The sequence below is a fragment of the Chiloscyllium punctatum genome, chromosome 13, assembly GCF_047496795.1.
Source record: "Chiloscyllium punctatum isolate Juve2018m chromosome 13, sChiPun1.3, whole genome shotgun sequence".
Classification (NCBI taxonomy): Eukaryota; Metazoa; Chordata; class Chondrichthyes; order Orectolobiformes; family Hemiscylliidae; genus Chiloscyllium; species Chiloscyllium punctatum.
The window spans coordinates 99,518,057-99,536,843 of NC_092751.1; the positions used below are offsets into that span (position 1 = coordinate 99,518,057).

Below are 18,787 nucleotides of genomic sequence, written 5' to 3' on the forward strand. Positions count from 1 at the left end.
AATTTGTGTCACAGGAATGATGTGGAGACACTAGTATTGAACTGGGGTGGACAAAATCAGAAGTCACACGACACCAGATTATTGTCCAACAGATTTATTTAAAATCAAAAGCTTTCAAAGCGCTGTGCCTTCATCAGGAAGTGCATGTGCTTCCCTCCTCTTCAACTGATGAAGGAGCAGCATTCCAAAAGCTTTTGAGATTAACTAAACCGGTAAGATTATAACCTGGTGTCATGTGACTTCTGACTATGTTACAGGTAGACAGGGTGGTAGGAAGGCATTTAGCATGCTTGCTTTCATTGCTCAGGCCATTGAGAATGAGATTTGGGAGGTCATGTTGAGGTTGTACAGGACATTGGTGAGGCTTCTTTTGAAGTACTGTGTGCAGTTCTGGTCACCCTGTTTTAGAAGAGACATTATTAAACTAGATTTACCAGACTGTTGCCAGGAGTGAAGGGTTTGAAATCCAAAAAATAGACAGAAGGGCTGGGACCTTTTTCCTCTGGAGCGCAGGAGGTTGAGGGGTGTCATGGAGACATAAGAGATGTATAGCATGGAAACTGACCCTTCAATCCAACTCATCCAAGCCAACCAGATATCGTAAATTTATCCAGACCCATTTGCTAGCACTGGGCCCATATCCCTCCAAACCCTTCCTATTCATGCACCCATACAGATTGACCTTATCGAGATTTATAAAATCATGAGGGGTATAGATAAAATCAATGAAAGGGTCTTTTCCCTAAGTTGGGGCAGGTTCAAAACTAGCATTTTTTTAGGGTGAGAGAAGAAAATTTAATTTTTTTTTTATTTTACATAGCAGAGTGGTTTGATTGTAGAATGAACTGCCAGAGAAAGTAGTGGATGCAGGTACATTTTATGACTTTAAAAGACATTTGGATAAGTTCACAAATAAGAAATGTTTTGAGGAATATGGGTCAAACACAGGCAGGTGGGACTAGTTTAGTTTGGGAACATGATCACCGTGGACTGATTAGAGTGAAGGGTCTGTTTCCATGCTGTCTAACTATGAAGCAAACAGCCTTGTTTTTTTCTTAATATTTCAAGCGATGGAAGATGAAAATCTTACTGGCTAGCATTTTCCCATACTGAATTGGCCTTGTGAAGGTGGTGAGCCATATTCTGGAACCACAGTCTATGTTGCGTATCCACTCCCAGTATTGTTGCGAAGTGAACTGGGGACCTATTCACCCCATTATGTCCATGCTGGCTCTTTGGTGGATACCCAGTTAATCCCATGGCCCCTGCTCTTTCTCAAAAGTTTTTTATTAAATACATAGCTTTAGGTGCTTATTGAATTCCCTTTTGAAAGTTATATAATCTGCTTCCACCATGCCTTCAAACATCATATTCCAAATAAGGACTCAGCTTAAAAAAGTTATTTTTGCCAATTACCTTGAATCAATGTCCTCTAATTACCAATTCTTTTGTTACTCAAAGCAACTTTTCCTTGCTAGCTTTATCAAAAACATACATATTTTTGAACTGCTATCAAATCTTCTCTTAGCCTTCTCTGCTCTGAGAACAGCAGCTTCACCAGTCTCTTCACACTAACTGAAGTCAAATATCAGGGCTTCATTTTTACAAGCCTTACGACCCACCCTATCATATGATGCCCAGAATTAAACATCATAATCAAGCTGAGGGTTACCTGCTTTGTGAAGGTTTCTCAACTTCACTACTTATATATCCTGTTCTTTAATAAAGCCAAGATTTGGAAAGCAAGGGTCTGCAAAGCTGCAGGCACAAATTGCCACATGGGACTATGAAACAGCGGCAATAACAGTGTTATTTTTATTATAAATGAAAAACAAGAATGTTTCCACAAGTAGACTGACACATCCAGCTCTATTTCACCATCAGCTCTCTCAACCCCTCCAATGACTAAGGTGCCAGAATGCTTCTCTCACATTCATTGTAAGTTCAGAAATCTTCCAACTAAATATTAAAAAGAGCAGCAAGCTTTTTAAATAAAAGATCATTTATGGGATGTAGGCATTGCTAGCCAAGCCAGCATATATATTGCCCATCCCTAATTGCCCAGAGAGTCAACCACATTATGGTGGGCTTGCAGTCACATTCATGAAGGCCAGAGCAGGTAAGCACGAGATTTTCCTTCTCTAAAGGACATTTGTGAACATGATGGATTTTTAAATTTTAAAACAAACAAACAATCTGCAATGTTTTTAAAGTCATCATTAGACTATTAATTCCAAATTTAGAGTCATGGCATCATACAGCATAGACTCGTTCACACCAACCATTTTCTCAAACCAAACCAGTCCTACTTGCCTTCGTTTGGCCCATATCTCTCCACACCTCTCCTATTCACGTACGTAGCCAAGTGTCTTTTAAAACATTGTAACTCGACCCACATCCACCACTGCCTCTGGCAGTTCATTCCAAATGTGAACCTGTGTAAAAATAAATGTTGCCCTGCGTCCTTTTTGAATCGTTCCCACTTGCCTTAATATGCTACCCTAGCTTTGAACTTCACCACCCTATAGAAAACACCCTTGCTATTCACCTTATCTATGCCCCTCTTGATATAAGCCTCTACGAAAGTCATCCCTCAATCTCTGATGCTTCAGAGAAAAAAGTCCCAGCCTATCTTTATAACTCAAATCCTTCAGTCCCAGCAACATCCTGAACCCTCTCCAATTTAATTATTTCTTTCCTGTAGCAGGCAACCAGAACTATACACAGTACAAGGCCTTGCCAACATCCAGTTCAAACTCAACATGACATCCCAACCTCTATACTCAAAAATTAAAACTCCAGTATCTGCCATGGCAGGATTTGAACCTGGATGTTCTCTACAGAACTGATCTCTAACCACTGACCTTTCACTAAGCCAATGTTATATTTGATTTCAAGATAAGTTTCCAATTACTTATCATAAAGACTGTCTATGCTCACCTATCATGGACTCCAGCACCTCAGCTAATCTGCTACTAAAACTATCATCTAGACTTTTGCGACATCAAGACCTGACTGATCGAACATAATCGTAGCTGGTCTCTCAAGTTATACACTTTGTAAACCGAAGGTCACCTAAAATGCGACTTGTGTCCACACTCTTAATCCCATTCACTCTTCAGCTTTGTGCTCATTAAGCTAAACTATTTTGGTTAGCAAGTCTCCATTTTAAAATTCTCATCCTCAAACTATGGCTGAAAAACTGCACATTTTGTTGAAGGCTGAGCATGGAAAGAATGGCACTGACAACCAACTTAGAATGATCAGTTGGTTCAGTGAGGTGCACTTGAGTATGCTCGAGTCAACAAGGCAGTGTTTGCTGACACCAACTGCAGGCAACCATACATGCATACTCATGGACAATGCACAGTCTCAAGCACTGAGATTGAGAGATATCTTGCACTAATATATTATTGTAGATGCGCAGGGAAGCACATGTGATTTGGAACTGAGTTTCAGTGGTGGGGAGGGGGATGCTGGACATACAGTGGTGTTTGGTAGGGAATTCCTGAAGTCAGAAGTGAAGAGAATCTAGGAGCCCACAGGCCCTCTTATGCCCATCACCCACCCTCTGGACCCTCCTTGTCACACCCACATTGCCCCAGTTCTTTCTCACCCCCCCAACCAAACTCTCTCCACCCTGCCAGTTCATTCCACCCCTCCATTTCCCAGGTGCTCCTGATGTTCCCCCCCAATTCCCCTCCCCCACAAATCCCCTATTATTCCCAATCTGATCTCTTCCCCCTCTCTGACTGTATTCCCCCAAACAATGCACACAAATATGTTGGTGTCAGCAACTAGACCCTGTGAATATACAGAGCCCTGTTATTTACAGCAAGCTGGTTTCACCTTAAAATCAAGCAAATCAAAACAAAATTAAAACAAGTAACAGTTGCTTGCCAGTACATTTCTCAACTTACCTAGTTCAAAATTTAAACAAAGCCTGGCAGCTAATTGTCAGTCATTGTTAACATGTGTATTTTTCATGGCAATATTTCTAACAGAGCTCAGGGTAGTGTTCTAGGCTAACCCAATTTCAGCTGCTTCATCAATGCCCTTCCCGCTATCATAAAGTCAGAAGTAGAGATGTTTACCAATGATTACACAAGTTCAACACAATTTGAAACTCTTCAGACAGGTCAAGCAGTCTTTGTCCAACTGCAGGAGATCTTTACGGCTTCAATAAATATACAGCTGTAGCTTGATCCAATCAAGCAGTCTTGCTTGGTTGAGTGCAGCTCCAACAGCACTCGAAAAATCATCCAGGACAAAGCAGCCTGCTCAACTGATACAAATCCACAAAACATTCACTCCTTCAAGCACGGATACTTAGGAGCAGCAGTTTATACCATCTATAAGATGCACTGCAGAAATTCAGCAAGAATCCTTAGACAGCACATTCCAAATCAACAGCCACTAGTTGTGAAAAGGACAAGAGCATAAGAAATTCAACTGCAACTTCCCCTCCAAAACACTCCCCATCTTGAAAATATATTTGCTATGCCTTGCCTTTCACTGGGTGAAAATCCTAAAATTCCCTTCTTAGTAGCATTGTACCTACACAAAATGGACTACAGTAATTCAAGAAGATAGTTTACCATCACCTTCTGAAGGGCAATTATATATGTGTGGATAAATGCTGGCCCAGCACATTCCATAAATGAATATTTTTTTAAAAATTAATCCTTGGATTCCAAGTAGCATCCTCTCAATTATTTTCTGCACTACCTTTGAAGCCAATATATACTTCTGAAGGTGTGAATGTCAGAACTGTTCACAGCATAGTTTAATCATAACCTTAGTTTTTCTGAGATAAATGCACTGTAGAATCAAAGAGTCAGAATCATTGCAGGAACAATAAAAAGAAGGCCATACAGTCCATTAAGTCCATATTGTCTCTCTGTACAGAAATCCAGTCATTCACAACTTCTTTCTCTAGACCCACAGGCAGCACAGTTTCTCTGTTCCTGCAGTCATTGTAGTTGGTTTTATTTTCTCTGCAATCTGTATTCACTTTGTCCTGTCAGTCAGCAGTTGGTGTTCACTTTTGGCCCACAGTCAGAACAGAATTGATAAGCAGACTGTAGCAAAAAGGGATACAGAGTACAAATATGAGATACGCGTAGGAGCAGAAGTAGACCATTCAGCTGATGAAGGGCTTTTGCCCAAAACCTCGATTCTCCTGCTCCTCAGATGCTGTCTGTCCTGCTGTGCTTTTCCAGCACCACACTCTTGACTCATTCAGCTCAACCCTATTCCACCATTCAATGAGATCACAGCTGATCTGTGGTCTAATTAATTTTACTTTGGCCCATATCCCTTAGTACCTTTGCTTAACAACAATGTATTTATCTCAGACTTAAAATTAACAAGTGATCCAGCATCAACTGTCAATTGTGGACAAGAATTCACAACCTCAATCACTTTATGTGTAGAAGTGCTTCCTAATATTCTCTCCTGAATGGTCTGATCATAACTTTTATATTATGTAACTTAATTCTAGAATGCTTCAACAAGTGGTAATAGTTTATCTTTATGTCCATTATCTTCTCCTGTTAATATCTTGAAGACTTTGATCAGATCACCCCTTAACCTTCTACATTCTAGAGAAAACAAGCTAAAGTGATCTCTCATCACTTAACCCCTGAAGTCCAAGTAACCCTGTATTATTCTTGCAAACTTATGTTGTGCTCCCAAGGCCAATATACATCTTTCCAAGGTGCAGTGCTCAGATCTGCTCACAGTACTCCAAGTAGGGTTGAACCAGGGATTTTTAAAGCTGCAGCATAATTTCTGTGTCCTTATACTGCAGTTTCTAGATGTGAAAACTAACATTCCATTAAACTTCCTGGTTATTCTCTGCACCTGTTCTTATAATTTTTAAGATCTGTGTCTAGGAAATCCCAGGTCTCTTTGGACATCCATTGTATTTAACTTTGTACCATTTAGAAAGTTCTGATCTATCCTTTCTCTGGCCAAAATGGATAACCTCAAGCTTACGATGAACTCAATCTGACACATTTTTGCCCATTAACCTAGTTCATAGAATAGTTCCGGTATCATTTCATAGAATAGCACATTCTAGAGGTGACAAGAGAGGAGATTAAACCTGCTATTGTACAATGCAAGAAGATTAATGATCTCAGTGGGGTGTGTCCTTATGTCAGAGCACCATAAAACCACAAGAGTCAGCAAAGTGGGTCTGAGACTACTTTCAAAAACATTAAGCAAGGGAATTGTGAGGAAATGAAAGCAAAACCCACTAAAATGAAATGTGAAATTAGATGAAAAAGAAAGGTCAATAGAAATACAGTGCCAAAAATTTAAGCAGTTTTTCAGAGTACAGAGGCAAAACAATGCAACAAGGAAGAAACATTCCAAGCTGGTTAACTTGAGTGGGGAAAACATGGAACTTGCTGCCAAACAGTCAGCATTTGAAGGAAATAATCAAGATTCAGACAAGAGGAAGTTGGATAGATCAATGTTTTAGTCAATGTTTTAGTTGGTGATGCAAGTTAATGCAAACAACAAGAAGGAGCATCTTGGGATCAAAATATTGCGACGGTAACAAGCAAGTTAGACAAAAGACAGCTAGTGGTCATAGCCTCAGAGATGTACAGCATGGAACCAGAGCTGATCTATTTGGATTTCCAGAGTCTCTGAGAAGGTGCCACAAGACTGTTAAATAAGAGCTCATGGTACTAGGGGCAAGGTACTAGCATGGATAGAGGATTAAATAACATGCAGAAGGTAGGGAGTTGGGATAAAGAAGTTTTTTTCATGTTGGCACCAGTGACTAGTGAAGTTCCAGAAAGGTCAGTGTTGGGACCACAACTATTCACATTATACATTACTGATTTTAGATTTTAGATTACTTACAGTGTGGAAACAGGCCTTTCGGCCCAACAAGCCCACACCGCCCCGCCGAAGTGCAACCCACCCATACCCCTACATCTACCCCTTACCTAACACTACGGGCAATTTAGCATGGCCAATTCACCTAACCTGCACATCTTTGGAGTGTGGGAGGAAACCGGAGCACCCGGAGGAAACCCACGCAAACACGGGGAGAATGTGCAAACTCCACACAGAGAGTCGCCTGAGGCGGGAATTGAACCCGGGTCTCTGGCGCTGTGAGGCAGAAGTGCTAACCACTGTGCCACCGTGCCGCCCACACTGGAAGGAAGAACTGAGGGCATTTTTGCAAAGTTTACAGATGGCACAAAGGTGGAGGGATAGACAGTGTTGAGGAAGCAGGGAGGCTGCAGAAGGGCTTGGATCTGCTAGGGAGGTGCACAAACAAGTGGCATATGAAATACCATGTGGGAAAGTACAAAGTAATCCACTTTGGTAGGAAGAAGGAATATAGACTGCTTTCTAAGTGAGGAAAAGCTTCAGAAATCGGAAGCATAAACGGACTTGAGCATCCTAGTTCAGGATTCTCTTAAGGTTAACATTGCAGGTTCAGCTGGCATTTAGGAAGGCAAATGCAATGTTGGCATTGCTGAGGCCGTATAAGGTTCCGGGCGAAAGTGAAGACTGCAGATGCTGGAGATCAGAGTCTAGATTAGAGTGGTGCTGGAAAAACACATCAGGTCAGGCAGCATCTGAGGAGCAGAAAATTGACGTTTCGGGCAAAAGCCCTTCATCAGGAATAGCCCTTCCTGATGAAGGGCTTTTGCCCAAAATGTCAATTTCCCCGTATAAGATTCTGGTTAGACCGCATTAAGAATATTGTGAGGAGCTTTAGGTTTTGTATCTAAAGAAAGGCAGGTTGGTGTTGGGAGGATCCAATAGGAGGTTGACAAGAATGATCCTGGAGATGAAGAGCTTGTCATAAGAGGAGCAGTTGAAGACTCTGGGTTTGTACTCAATGGAGTTTAGGTGGATTGGGAGGGTCTCATTGAAACTCACAGAATACTGAAAGGCCTGCATAGAGTAAATGTGCAGATGCTTCCACTAGTAGAAGAGGATGGGATTCAAGGGCACACCCTCAAAGTGAAGGATGACCCCTTAGAACTGAATGAAGAGGAATTTATTCAGCCAAAGGGTGGTTGATCTGTAGAACTCATTGCGACAGAGGACTGTGGAGGTGAAGTCATTGAGTATATTTGATATAGATATAGGTTTTGATTGGTAAGTGGATCAAGTGCAGTGATTTGAATGGGGTCAGCTCAGTGGACGTCAATTTGAATGATGGATTTATTGTCACATGTACCTAAGTACAGTGAAAAGCTTTTAGTGAGCATTACACCCAGATCATAGGCTGAAAAAAATAACTTGAACAGAGTGAGGCACACAGGTTACATTACATAAAGCGTGCGCTAGGCAAGATCATATTGACAAAAAGAATTAGTAATTTTAACAGATTTAGAAGTGTAGAATAGTGATAAAAATGTTGGAGTTAGATCTGCTGTAGGGAGCTCGCAAGGAATCACCTGGTGTCAGTGCCATCTTGAATAATTGAATAGGAGTTCCCTGATTGAGGCAGTTAACTGGTCCACAGAGTCCTGGTAAACAGATATAAACAAGAGTGCCAGAGGTTCTACTCTCGATGAGAGCTGGCTCTGAGGAAGTCACCTATGTGTGTGAGGGTGACTTGGTGATGGGATCCTAGCCTCTGGGGGAAAAAGCACTATGCTCCTAAAGAAATTCACTCACAATGGTTGTCTTTGAGTTGGGGGTAAGTATGTCTGATATCATCCCATTATTTGTGAAGCTTGACTTGCTTGATCCTGCAGTCGAAGACTGGGCCCTGTACATGGAAAGGCAGCATTAGTTTTTTTCTGGGAAAATGACAAGCAATGAGAAATTCTCCTGACAGCTTGTGGATCCACAGCTTTTGAGATTAGGAGCTGAATGTTTCTGGAGGCACCTGGTATTAAAACCTTTCAAGAGCTGAAAGATTTAAATCACACATATTATGACCCCAAGTCTCCTTTAATTCTAAGATGCTATCGGATGCTTGGCAGTTCAAGAACTGGGGAATCAGTGTCAGGATTTCTGATTAGGGTTAAGATGACTGGCAGAGGCATGTGATTTTGGTTTAATACTTAATGAGGTGCTGAGACATTGTTTGGTACGTGAGATTAATGATGTAACTATGCAAAAGCTCCTATTAGCTGAAGCCCAACTGGACTTCAAACAGGTACTACAATTGGCTTTGTCATGAGAAAATGTAGCAAGTGGAGCATGTGTTACAGAGTATGCTGATAGAAGTGGCATCCTTGTCAGGCCAAATGAGTTAAGGGAACTCCACTTGAATGAAGGCAATTGCACAGTCTCACTCAGGACACATCCTGAACGGAGGGATTCTAGGTTAGCCCACAGCAAAACCAAGCCTCAGCCAAATGGTTAAGTTTTCTTCAGGATTCAGGTCAGCAAGCCATTGTTGTTGATGCCAGCATGCAGACTCAAATCAGTATAACAGTCCCATCAGGCCTGAACTGAGTAGGAGAATCATAGGCCAATATCCAGCAGACTGCACATCCTGGAAAGTCCATCTGAATTTGGCCTGGAATAGTTAAGTTGTATCCAACATCCAAATCAGAACCAATAAATATAAACATCAGGTTAAATGGTCACCCAGTGATAATAGAAGTTGACACAGCAACACTGGTATCAGTCATAGCAGAACCAGTCTTTAACAAAATTCATTCTGGATTCCAACCCTTAAGTTTGCCTAAGACCTTGGTTTGACTGAGAACCTGTACCAAGGAACCTTTACAGATTAAGGGTACAATGTTGGTTCTGGTCTTGGACGAGAAGTAACTGGCTCAATTACCACTGATTGTAGTAAAAACCTCATGCCCAAGACTGAAGAGGCAAAATTGGTTGAGAAAGATTCACCTTGATTGGCTTAACATTTTGCAGTTAGAAAATGGCCACCTGCATGAAGTCCTAATTAAATACCCGAAGGTTTTTTTTAGGAAGGTCTAGGGGCCACCAAAGGTGTCAAGACCACCTTGCATGTTGACAAGTAAGCAACTCCACGATTCTGAAAGGCACATCCAGTGTCATTTGCCTTACATGCAAAACTAGGGGCAGAAAACAGGAGGGTGGAAAGCAAAGGAATCTTCAAATCAGTCCATTTTGCCAAATGGGCAGTCAAACTGATTGTGAAGTTAATGGGTCAGTTCACCTTTGTGGGGGGTTATGAACAATCCTTCATGAATTTGAGCATGAGCCATGTGTATCTGCAATTCTACTCAGATGAGAATTCCCAGAAGTATTATACAATGAATATCCATAAGGGTTTGTACAGGTAATTTTGAGAAGATTTGTAGCTCAGGTTGAAGTTCTGGATGCAGGTTTGCTTCCTGAGCTGGAAGGATCGTTTTCAGATGTTTCATCCCCATACTAGGTAACATCGTCAGCGAGCCTCCAGTGAAGCACTGGTGTTAGTGACCTGCTTTCTGTTGATGTGTTTAGGTTTCCTTAAGTTGGTGATGTCATTTCCTGTTCTTTTTCTCAGAGGGTGATAAATTGGGTCCAAATTGATGTGTTTGTTGATAGAGTTCCGGTTGGAATGCCGTGCTTCTAGGAATTCTCGTGCGTGTCTCGGTTTGGCTTATCCTAGGATAGATGTGTCATCCCAGTCAAAGAGGTAAGGATACTAGTGAGAGTAGGTCATGTCTTTTCGTGGCTAGTTGATGTTCATGTATCCTGGTGGCTGGTTTTCTGCCTGTTTGTCCTATATAATGTTTGTTACTGTTCTTGCAAGGTATTTTGTAAATGATATGAGTTTTGCTTGTTTTCTGTATAGGGTCTTTCAAGTTTATTAGCTGCTGCTTTAGTGTGTTGGTGGGTTTGTGGGCTACCTTGCTGCCAAGAGATTCGAGTAGTCTGGCAGTCATTTGCGAGATGTCTTTGATGTAGGGGAGAGTGGCTAGGGCTTCTGGATACATTTTGTCTGCTTGTTTTGATTGACAAAATGGCCATCAGAAACAGAACTGAAACCAGTGACAACAGATCACCATCAAGGATTGCATTTTATTTTGGGGAAAGTGAGGACTGCAGATGCTGGAGAGTCAGAGTCAAAGTATGGCACTGGAAAATGCACAGCATATCAGGCAGCATCCAAGGTGCAGGACAGTCAATGTTTCAGGCTTAAGCCCTTCATCGGGAATGTGGAGGGGGAAGGGGACTGAGGGATAAATAGGGGAGTGGTGGTGCGCTGGGGGAAGGTAGGTGGAATGGTGATTGTGGGGAGCAAGAATGATTGCCCTGAGCAAACATTGCCACTAGATATTGGCTGAACTCAGGTCATCTACGGGGTTCCAAAATGAAGATGTTGGCAGGATGTTACACCTGGTGGCCTGACATAGCCATGTTGGCGGGGCAATGCCAATAAGGACCAGCAGTTTCCATACCTTCCTGGGAATAGCCAGGTAAACCCTGGACTCATGTCATGGGCTCACCGTTCTTGGCCTTTGTGGATGTTCTCTCAAAGAGGTTGAACCTGTGTAGAGATCATTCATCAAAATCAGGAAACCAATAGAAAAGCTGCAAGCATCTTTTGCTATACACGGGCTCCTGGACATGTTGGGCAGAGATAACGGACCATTGTTTACTAGCAAGGAACTAGATTATTTAGAGTCATAGGAACAGACCCCTCCATCCGACCAGATATCCCTACCCAAATTAGTCACACCTGCCAGCACCTACTGATATCTCTCTGCTTCCTATTCATATACCCATCCAGATGCCTTTTAAATGTTGCAATTGTAGTAACCTCCACCACTTCCTCTGGCAGTTCGTACCATACACATACCACCCTCTGCGTGAAAAAGTTTTCCCTTATGTCTCTTTTATATCTTTCCCCTCTCACCCTAAACCTTTGCTCTCTAGGTCTGGACTCACCTTCACCAGGGAAGATACTTTGTCTATTTATCCTATCCATGCCCCTCATGATTTTATAAACCTCAATGAGGTTACCCCTCAACCTCCTACAGTCCAGGGAAAACAGCCCCAGCCTATTTAAACTATCACTATAGCTCAAATCCTCTAACCCTGGCAACATCCTTGCAAATCTTTTCTGAACCCTTTCAAGTTTCACAACATGCTTCCGATAAGAAAGAGACCAGAACTGCATGCAATATTCCAAATGCAGCCTAACCAATGTCCTGTACAGCAGCAACATGACCTCCCAACTCCTGTGCTCAATACTCTGACCAATAAAGGAAAGCCTACCAAACGCCTACTTCACTCCTATCTACGTGCGACTCTACTTTCAAGGAGCTATGAAGGTTTCTTTGTTCAGCAACATTCTCTGGGACGTTACCATTAAGTGTATTCTAGGAGAAAGTGAGGACTGCAGATGCTGGAGATCAGAGCTGAAAAATGTGTTGCTGGAATCCTGAAAAAGGGCTTATGCCTGAAACGTCGATTCTCCTGCTCCTTGGATGCTGCTTGACCTGCTGTGCTTTTCCAACTACACATTTTTCAGCTCGTTAAGTGTATACATCCTGCGAAGATTTCCTTTCCCAAAATGCAGCACCTTGCTTTTATTTAAATTAAACTCCATCTGTCACTTCAGCCCATTGGCCTATCTGATTAAGGTGCTGTTCTAATGAGATAACCTTCTTCACTGTCCACTACACCTCCAATTTTGGTGTCAACTGCAAACTTACTAACCATACCTCCTGTGCTCACATCCAAATCATTTATAGAAATGATGAAGAGTAGTGGACCCAGCACCGATCCTTGTGACACTCCACTAGTCACAGGCCTCCAGTCTGAAAAGCAACCCTCCACCACCACCCTCTGCCTTCTACCTTTGAGCCAATTCTGGATCCAAATGGCTAGTTCCCCCTGTATTCCAGGAGATCTAACCTTGCTAACCAGTATCCCATGAGGAACCTTGTCAAACGCCTTACTGGTCCATATATTAGATCAAGTCCACCTCTCTGCCATCTTTGTTACTTCTTCAAAAATCTCAATCATGTTTGTGAGACATGATCTCCCACGAAACATGTTGACTATCTCTAACCAGTCCTTGCCTTTCCAAATACATGTACAATCTGTCCCACAGGATTCCCTTCAACAACTTGCCCACCACCGACATCAGGCTCACTGGTCTATAGTTCCCTGGCTTATCCATACCACCTTTCTTAAACAATGGCATCACATTACCCAACCTCCAGTCTTCTGGCACCTCACCTTGACTATCGACAATACATATGTCTCAGGAAGAGGCCCAGCAATCACTTCCCTAGCTTTCCACAGAGTTCCAGGGTACACCTGATGAGGTCCTGGGGATTTATCCACTTTAATGTGTTTCAAGACATCCAGCACTTCCCCCTCTGTAATATGGACATTTTTCAAAAGATGTCACCATCTATTTCCCTACATTCTATATCCTCCACGTCCTTTTCCACAGTAAACACTGATGCAAAATACCCGTTTAGTATCTTCCCCATCTCCTGCAGCTCCACACAAAGGCCACTTTGCTGATCTTTGAGGGGCCCTACTCTCTCCCCAGTTACCCTTTTGTCCTTAATGTTTTTGTAAAAACAGTTTAGATTCTCCTTCACTCTATTTGTCAAAGCTATCTCACATCCACTTTTTGCCCTCGTGATTTCCCTTTTGCCTCGTTTAATTTATCAGTCCTACCTTGTTCTCTGCTTTGTTCCTGTCTGCCTTGACTATTTGACTCACTTCTTTTCTCAACTGTACCAGTCTCAGTTTGATGTGGAGATGCCGGTGTTACACTGGGGTGTACAATGTTAAAAATCACACAACACCAGGTTATAGCCCAACAGGTTTAATTGGAAGCACTAGCTTTCGGAGCCCTGCTCCTTCATCAGGTGGTTGTGGAGTACACAATTATAAGACACAGAATTTATAGCAAAAGTTTACAGTGTCATGTAACTGAAATTATACATTGAAAAATGCCTTGATTGTTTGTTAAGTCTCTCATCTGTTAGAATGACCATGTTAGTTTCACTTATTTCATATGTAAATCACAAAACCTTTTTTTTAAAGTTACATTCTCAGGTTAACTTTAACAATTGGTGTCAGCCCAGATAATGTGTTGAAGGTGTTTGCCCCCTGTGTGCTGTTGTCTGTGCCATAATGTTTAGACTGATTCTAATTTTAAAAATGAGTTAACAGTCTTACATGGATTCATGCAGTTTTTGAGCAAAGTACAATGTACAAAGTACAAATTCACCCCACAAATGTGTATGTGTATATGGGTTTTTGTGCATGTGTGTCTGAGGTGGGGGGGTTGTGAGTGTCTGTGAGAGAGAGAGAATGTGTGTGAGTGTAAAGGGGTCTAAGTCTGTGAAAGTGTGTGTGTGTGTAGTGCAACGGTGATCACCTGTAGTGTGACATGAACCCAAGGTCCCGGTTGAGGCCCCCCCTATGGGTACCAAAATTAGCCATCAGCCTCTGCTCGGCCACTTTTCGCTGCTGCCTGTTCAGAAGTCCACTTTGGAGTATGGTCACCCGAAGTGCCGAGGTCGAATGTCCTGGACTGCTGAATTATTCTCCAACTGAGAGGGAACACTCCTGTCTGTTGTTTGTTGTGCGGTGCCCATTCATCCGTTGCCGTAGCCTCTGCTCAGTTTCACCAATGTACCTTGCCTCAGGGCATCCTTGCCTGCAGCATATGAGATAGACAACGTTGGCTGAGCTGCATGAGTACCTGCCACGTAAATGGTCCCGACGCGTAATGGTGATATCCATGTCCACACTCTGATACGTCTTGCAGTGCTGGAAGAGCACAGCAGTTCAGGCAGCATCCAACGAGCAGCAAAATCAATGTTGATTTCGCTGCTCGTTGGATGCTGCCTGAACTGCTGTGCTCTTCCAGCACCACTAATCCAGTATTTGGTTTTCAGCATCTGCAGTCATTGTTTTTACCTACGTCTTGCAGTGCCTACCATGACAGGGTTGTGTGGAGTTGTCCTGAAAACCACGCAGTTTGCTATGAACAATGATCTGTTTGAGGTTTGGTGATTGTTTAAAAGCGAGCAGTGGACGTGTGGGGAAGGTCTTGGCGAGATGCTCATCCTCAATGATAATGTGTTGCAGGCTGCGAAGAACATGGCGTAGATTTTCTGCTCCTGGGAAGTACTGGACAAAAGGGTACCCTGTCAGTTGCAGCATGTGTCTGTCTCCTGAGAAGGTCATTACGGTTCCTTGCATCGGAACTGGCGGTTGATGAGTTGAACATCAACTCATCGATTGATCTGTTTCGTCACTATCTCCCGGGGTCCAACACCCCCATCCCAGCCCACCATAATAGTTTGAATCCTCATGATCAGCTCTAGCAAATTATCCTGCCAGTATATTAGACCCTTCCAATTCAAGTGCACTCCGTCCTTCTTGTATAGGTCACTTCTACCCCAGAAGAGATTCCAATGATCAAAAAAATGTGAATCCTTCTCCCATATACCAGCTTCTCAGCCATGCATTCATCTGCTCTATCCTCCTATTCCTACTCTCACTAGCTTGTTGCACTGGGAGTAATCCAGATGTTACTACTCTCGATGATCTCCTTTTTAAATCCCTGCCTAACTCTCTATATTCTCCCTTCAGAATCTCATCCTCTTCCTTTCCTATGGCGTTAGTTCCAATGTGTAGAATGACCGCCTGCTGGCTCCTCTCCCCTTTCAAAACATTCCGCACCATTTCTGAGACATCCTTGATCTTGGCACCAGGGAGGCAACACACCATTCTGATGTTTCGCTGCTAGCCACAGAAACGTCTGTCTGTACCTGGTCACACTTTCCTCATTCCTGAAGAAGGGCTGATGCCCGAAACGTCGATTCTCCTGTTCCTTGGATGCTGCCTGACCTGCTGCACTTTTCCAGCAACACATTTTCAGCTCTGATCTCCAGCATCTGCAGTCCTCACTTTCTGCGTAGGTAAGAGGCATGGTTTACATGGTCAGGTCTTATGACATACAAAGTTTGTGACGTGCTGAACAAGCACATTAACAACGTGAAAGCTGCAAACAGGACGGTAGCAAAACACATCCAGTCCCTCAGGAGAGCTGGAAAGGCTGTCAGAAGCAGTGGGTTCTCCCACTCCATCTAGTGTTAAGAAGCACTGGATGTTCAAGATAAACTCAGTGGATGTCACAGCCTTGACACCTTTACCAACTAAAAGATGAATTTCTTCAGAGATGCTCCATGCAGAAGAGGCAGGCTACAGTCTAGTACATTACATCCATATCAAAGGCTGAGTCAGAGGAACCAGACCTGGTGCCAAACACCCCAGGCGATGCCCCAACAAAAACAACAGCTCTACATCTCCAGAGTGGACTTGAGGTGGATGGATGTAATGATTGTATTGTGGTCAGACAGGTCGGACATCACAGAATATGAATTGCCTGATTGAGCCTGTTGACCTGGCCCAATCTGGGAGCTCTATATGAAACATCAGTGTTATGCACAAGTGTTAGAGATTCTGGTCACTGAAAGCTGGCGGTGTGGAAACCAACCCATTGTCAAGTGCTATGCATATGTGAATAAAGGTTGACTTGGTGACAGGACATTATATGGAGTTATTTCATCAAGATTTATAGAGAGAAGGCAAGAAAATAGGATTGAGAAATAGATCAGCCATGATAAAATGATGGAGGAGATTAGGCTGAGTAGCTTAAGTCCACTCGTATTTTATGATTATCCATTCTCCCAGTTCTAAGGGTCACTAGTCTTGAAGTGTTAACTTTCAATCCATAACTACTGCCAGACGGTCTAAGATTGTCCAGTAACTTCTGTTTTTCCCCAGCCTCCTCAAACATCACATACACCAGCTACAACAGACAGCATGGATGAGAGCGAATTCAGGGTACGCAACCCCAAAGTGGAAGAAAGTCTTCCCCTGACTTCAAGGACAGGTTCAAACAAAGATTCAGTATGTTTTAGTTCTCACAAAGATTACAATGCAACAAAATGCCAATCAGCCCATCCAAAATCATAGAGTCCAGTTGTAAGTTTACTCACTAAGCTGGAAGGTTTGATTCTAGACATTTCATCACCATACTAGGAAACGTCATCAGTGAGCCCCCAGTGAAACACTGGTGTTATGTCCGGGTTTCTATTTGTGTTTTAGTTTCTTATGTCGGGTGATATCATTTCCAGTTCTTTTTCTCAGAGGATGGTAGATGGGGTCCATATCAATGTGTTTATTGAAGGAGTTCCAGTTAGAATGCCAGGAATTCCCGTGCATGTCTCAGTTTAGCTTGTCCCAAGATAGATATGTTGTCCTAGTTAAAGTGGTGCCCTTCTTCAGCTGCATGTCAGGATACTGGTGATAGTGTGTCATGTCATTTGATGGCTAGTTGGTCTTCATCTACCCTGGTGATTAGTTTTCTGCCTGTTTGTCCAATATAGCATTGCACGTATTTTGTAAATGACATTCATTTTGCTGGTTGTTTGTATAGGGTCCTTTAGGTTAATTAGCCACTGCTTAAGCGTGTTCGTGCGCTACCATTGATGCCAAGGGATCAGTCATTTCAGATAATGTATTTGATGTAGGGTAATGTGGCTAGAATTACTGGGCTTGGTGTGTCTGCTTGTTTGTGTTTGTTGTTGAGAAATCAGTAGACTGTTTTTTTTTTGGGTACCCATTCTTCTTGAATACACTGTGTAGGTATTTTTCTTCACCTGTTTATAGCTCCTGGGTTCAAGTATCACAATCAGAGTCATACAGCCCACAAACAGACCCTTTGGTCCAACCAGACTATGCTGTCCCTAACTAACCTAGTCCCATCTACCTGCACTTGGCCTAAATCCCACTAGACATTTCTTATTCACATACTTTTCTAAATATTTTCAAACATTGTAACTGTACTTGCATCCACCATTTCCTCCAGACGTTCATACAACACTCTGTTTAAAAGAAAATTACCCCAATGTCTTTCTTAAATCTTCCTACCCTAAAATAAAACCTTAAATTTAAAATCCTCCCACCCTAAGTGTAGGAAGACCTTGCCTCTTTGTATAAAACATGTCGCAGCCTCTCTCTTCATCGACCACACGCTCTCAGTTGATCGACAGCGAGATGTTCCCCTTTTCCCCGCCCACGCGGCGGCCGGTAGCCAATGGAAGGTTGCGGCCCCGCCCCGTTCCGGCCTGGCGCCAATGGGCGAGGCGTGCCCGCCCACGAGGGGCGGGGGCACGGCGACGGACCGTTAAAGGTGAGCAGGTTCCCGCCTCCCTCCCCTGATTGCCCGTTAACAGTCGGTCTCGCGCCATCTCCGAGCCCCAGTGCTGTCTTGTGCAGGCGTCATGGCGAACAGGAACCCGCGCGTCTTCATGGAGATCGCCATCAACGGCAGGAAGGCGGGGCGCATCGAGATGGAGGTGAACAGCCGCCGCCGACGTTTTCCCTCCCGTTATTTCCCCCGCCGCCCGTTAAATGGAGCGACCGGGGGGGGGGGGGAGGGGGGAGAACGGGCGAGGCCGTGTAGTGTGGATGGTGATTTATCTAACGGCGGGGGAGGGGGGGGGACTGGGCAGAAGGAAGGGGGGTGATTATTTTTTATTTCAGGATGTGATTTTTTTTCGGAGGGGTGAGGGAGAAGGGAGTGTGGCCCGGGGGGGTGGGGGAACACGTGTGAGAGTAGGCCGCACCCAGGCCGGGCCGGGCCAGGCCGGGTAACACCGGGTAAAGTCAAATGGCTGCGGAGACTGGAGTCCGGAACCAGCAGAGAATCTCAGCAGGTTCTGTGAGAGATTAGAGCTGATGGTCACGGTCTAACAGGCTTCGACAGGGCCGGGGGGGGGGGGGAGGGGGGGAGGGGGGGGGGGGGTCATTGAGACTGGGAACG

The 18,787-nt window shown here is 43.5% G+C and overlaps 1 protein-coding gene across 1 annotated transcript in view; it reads left to right on the top strand.

Moving 5' to 3' along the window:
- Positions 1-18,143: 18,143 nt before the first annotated feature.
- The window catches only part of LOC140484705 (peptidyl-prolyl cis-trans isomerase-like), a 4,198-nt gene continuing 3,554 nt past the window's right edge, over positions 18,144-18,787 (top strand). Inside the window, exon 1 of the mRNA XM_072583427.1 lies at positions 18,144-18,320. Coding sequence (XP_072439528.1) covers positions 18,246-18,320 — 75 coding nt within the window. The 5' untranslated portion in view covers positions 18,144-18,245. The remainder of the gene's footprint in view (positions 18,321-18,787) is intronic.